This window comes from Pyrus communis, chromosome 5 (assembly GCF_963583255.1).
Source record: "Pyrus communis chromosome 5, drPyrComm1.1, whole genome shotgun sequence".
NCBI lineage: Eukaryota > Viridiplantae > Streptophyta > Magnoliopsida > Rosales > Rosaceae > Pyrus > Pyrus communis.
Genome location: NC_084807.1, coordinates 16,501,659 through 16,505,342, shown reverse-complemented (window position 1 = coordinate 16,505,342; position 3,684 = coordinate 16,501,659). Strand labels below are relative to the sequence as shown.

General features: G+C 32.1%; 1 protein-coding gene across 1 annotated transcript; it reads left to right on the top strand.

The window, feature by feature from the left end:
• The first annotated feature begins 243 nt into the window (after nucleotides 1-243).
• LOC137733229 (probable WRKY transcription factor 56) lies at nucleotides 244-2,026 on the top strand. The gene is made up of 2 exons (XM_068472380.1): nucleotides 244-821; nucleotides 1,679-2,026. Exons 1-2 carry the CDS (start codon nucleotides 334-336, stop codon nucleotides 1,854-1,856), a joined length of 666 nt encoding a protein of 221 aa, XP_068328481.1. The 5' UTR covers nucleotides 244-333; the 3' UTR covers nucleotides 1,857-2,026.
• The last annotated feature ends 1,658 nt before the right edge of the window (nucleotides 2,027-3,684 follow it).

Below are 3,684 nucleotides of genomic sequence, written 5' to 3'. Positions count from 1 at the left end.
AAGTAGTTGAGATGTGGTTGGCCTTAGCTTTTACCCTAGCTAGGGTAAACAACATAGGGTTATACCAAAAACGGCAATTAAAACCATCCTCTCATAATTCAACCCTAAGCAAACAACTTCTCTCTCTCTCTCTCTCTCTCTCTCTCTCTCTCTCTCTCGCTCTCCCTCTCTCTAACTTTGTTCGTGTACGTCAGTCCAACTTCTTCTCACCTTCCACCACCTCGCTGGAGAGGACTTCGTATATACTTCCCTCCATCAAACATTCTCGTTTCCTTTCACATCATTATTCTGATTATTCAGTAATTATAATTAGATCACTCCTATTAATTATAAATGGAGGATCATCATCAACAGCATAATCCACCTCCATTAACCTCCCAATTGCCGCCCTTATCGTTACCATTCTTGTTGCCCCCGCCACCCCAAAACCCTCCTCTTCCTCCTCCCTATCTCTTCACACCCTCTTCATCCTCCTCACTGATGACCAACCCTCCTGATCTTCTAGACATTGATTGGGTCAGCCTTCTCTCTGGTGGTACTCAGGCGGTTGGCTGGCTTAGTCATGATCAGATTAATAGTTTTAAGCCTATGGCTATGGTGGACAAAAATATTAGTGGCTCTGCTGGGACTATTATTAGTGAATCTGCAGATCAGGAAGAAAAGTTGGGTATTAAAAGGAAAGCTGGGGGTAGGATGAGAAAAGCAGCGGCAAGCCGACCTAGGTTTGCGTTCCATACTCGGAGTACGGATGATATTCTTGATGATGGCTACCGCTGGAGAAAATATGGACAGAAAGCCGTCAAGAATAGCTCATATCCCAGGTTTATTCATTATTTTTTCTTTTATAAATATTATAAATATGAACACATTGTTCATACCATGTATCAATATAGCTAGGGAACAAATTTTATTATTCTAGAAAACAAAATTTTGAAAATAATGAATACTGGTTACTTCGCTGGCTAGTGAATCAAGGGAATCTGAGACATAAACGAAGTATGATATGCATATATTCATCGTTTTAGCTGCTTAATTTGTCAGAACTTGTGAATTCTCTAATGAACATAGGGAATCAAGTTATTTAGTCAAATTGTTTGCATGACTAGGGTTTGTCTATAATATTTAATATAGCAAAACATTTCTAAGCCTGACCCCAGAAGAAAATTGAGTACATGAATATTAATTGTCATTTGAAGTCATCAGAAATTTATGATCCAAAATTTCAAAAGTTCAAAATCCGAATCCTATATGTACTTTTAATAGCAAAATATGAATCTGACAAAAAAGTATATTGTTAGTAGAAAATACAATTCTAACAAAACATTTTTCCCACAGAAAAAAGCTCCCAAGTCGTTTAAAATACCAATATTAAATTGATTAGGGAAATTAGACTAATTTATACCATAAAGAAGAAGCCATTAATTGGACCAATCATATAGGTACATTATGTTCTAGCTAGCAACCTTTGAGGTTGTCTAGCTAGCATCTTGAATCCAAAACTCCTGTAATTATTTGGTTATGTGTATTATATAGGATAGGACCTCCATATATAACTGTGTGACAATATATATGCAGTGAATGATTCAAAAATTTATATGTTGGGGTAGTTTATTTTTGTCCAGCTAGTTAAGCACAATGATATTATTAGGGCATTTACTCAATTAATTATGTATTGTAGGAGCTATTATCGCTGCACACATCACACATGCAATGTGAAAAAACAAGTCCAGAGGCTGTCTAAAGACACGAGCATCGTCGTGACAACGTATGAAGGAATTCACAATCATCCTTGCGAGAAACTCATGGAAACCCTAACTCCTCTACTGAAGCAAATGCAGTTCCTCTCTAGGTTTTAATTAACAAGTTCACTATATTTCATCTTTCATTGGCATTTGTACTTATATATTAACCCTTTGCACAAGTTGGCGACAGATTTGTAGATCAAGTGGGTTAAGAAAGTTTACTTTGCATCCCAGACTATGAGTCATGTGTTCAAGTCCCCTTCCCTTAGTATCCTCTTGTATAAAAAAAAAGAAAAGAAAAAGGGAATTGTTATTAGCACCTCAAAAATCTCATTCTACACTCCAACTTTCTATATTAGGAAAGAAAATACACTTGTGAGGAGTGTAGAATGAGATTTTTGAAGTGCCAATAACACTTCCCAAAAAAAATTGTACACATTAACTGTTGACTATGTGATCAAGAAAAAGAAATTAAATGTGATCAAAGTACCTGCAGAATCAATATTAGTATATGTTATGCATTAGGCTTTAGTCTTTTGTATATTTTGTGTTACTAGATATACATATGTTTAGACTCCTTTTTTTATTCTTGCTTTCTAAATGATATGCTTGTGAATAGTGTTACAATTGCTCCACTTGTAATTGGGAGGTCTCGAGTTAAAGTCTCATGAATGGCGAGTTTAAAACCTAGTTATAGCTTGCCCATTGGCAAGTTGTATAAAATATGAGACACTAAAATCCTTACCCTGGTTAGAATAGAATATCGCTCAATAAAAGAATGATAACATTTTGGTTGACAGTGAGACATAAAGCCTGAAAGAAAGAAAAACTATAGGGATTTTTTAACTTTAATCCTTCAAGAACATTGAAATTTAAAATAAACCTAGTGTTAGATTATATATAGATTATAGACTTATAGTCCCTTGATGTGTCCTTAATTCAAAATAATTAATGTGCATTTTATTTAATGTCTCCCATTAAATATATAAATTTATTAATATACAAATTTTAATTTATTTTTTGACCAAAAAAAAGTTTTTTTCTTTTTAATTTATTAATTTTATTTAACATTCTTCAAACTTGAAAGACTCAATTAATGTACCTAAATGTATGTACCGAAATGTATTATATTGAACTAATGTATTTAAATGCTAGTATCGAAATGTATGTACTGAAATATATGCACCGAAATGTATTATATTAAATTAATGTACCTAAATGTATGTACCGAAATGTTGCACTGAAATGTTAGTACCGAAATGTATTATATTGAATTAATGTACCTAAATATTTGTATCAAAATATGTATACCTAAATGTATGCACCGAAATGTATTATAATGAATTTAATGTACCTAAATGAAGAAGACAAAGTACATTGAAATATATTGTATAACAAAAATTAGTTTAAATGTTTACAACAATATATATTATGATAAATGAAATTAAAATTAAAATTATAACGAAATAAAATTAATACATTAAAATTAAGAAGAAAAAGATAAATAATTAAAAAATCAAAATGTAATTAACAAGTGAGGTTATTAATGTATCAATGGACTAAAATTATATTTTGATCTTACTCATGGTTTTAGTCTAAAAGTCATCTTTGCCAAATATTAGAATGAAGTTTTTTAAAAACTATATCAAACTATCTCAAGGCCAAACGATCTCAACTATATCAATAACCAAACGAGATTGACAAGATGGAGGAGTTTGCTAAAAAAAGACTAGATCTAAACCCAAATGAGCCAGTTCATCAATAAAAAAATTCATTTTCCGATATATAGTATGCCAAATTTCAAAAGACCAATTATGGTGCATAAAATCACGATAATTTGTAATCAAACTCCCCAAAAGTTGAATATCAACTTTGGCATTTAAAAGCAAGTCCACAGCAAAGGCAGAATTAGATTCAACCAAAATATTCTTATATCCCTTAT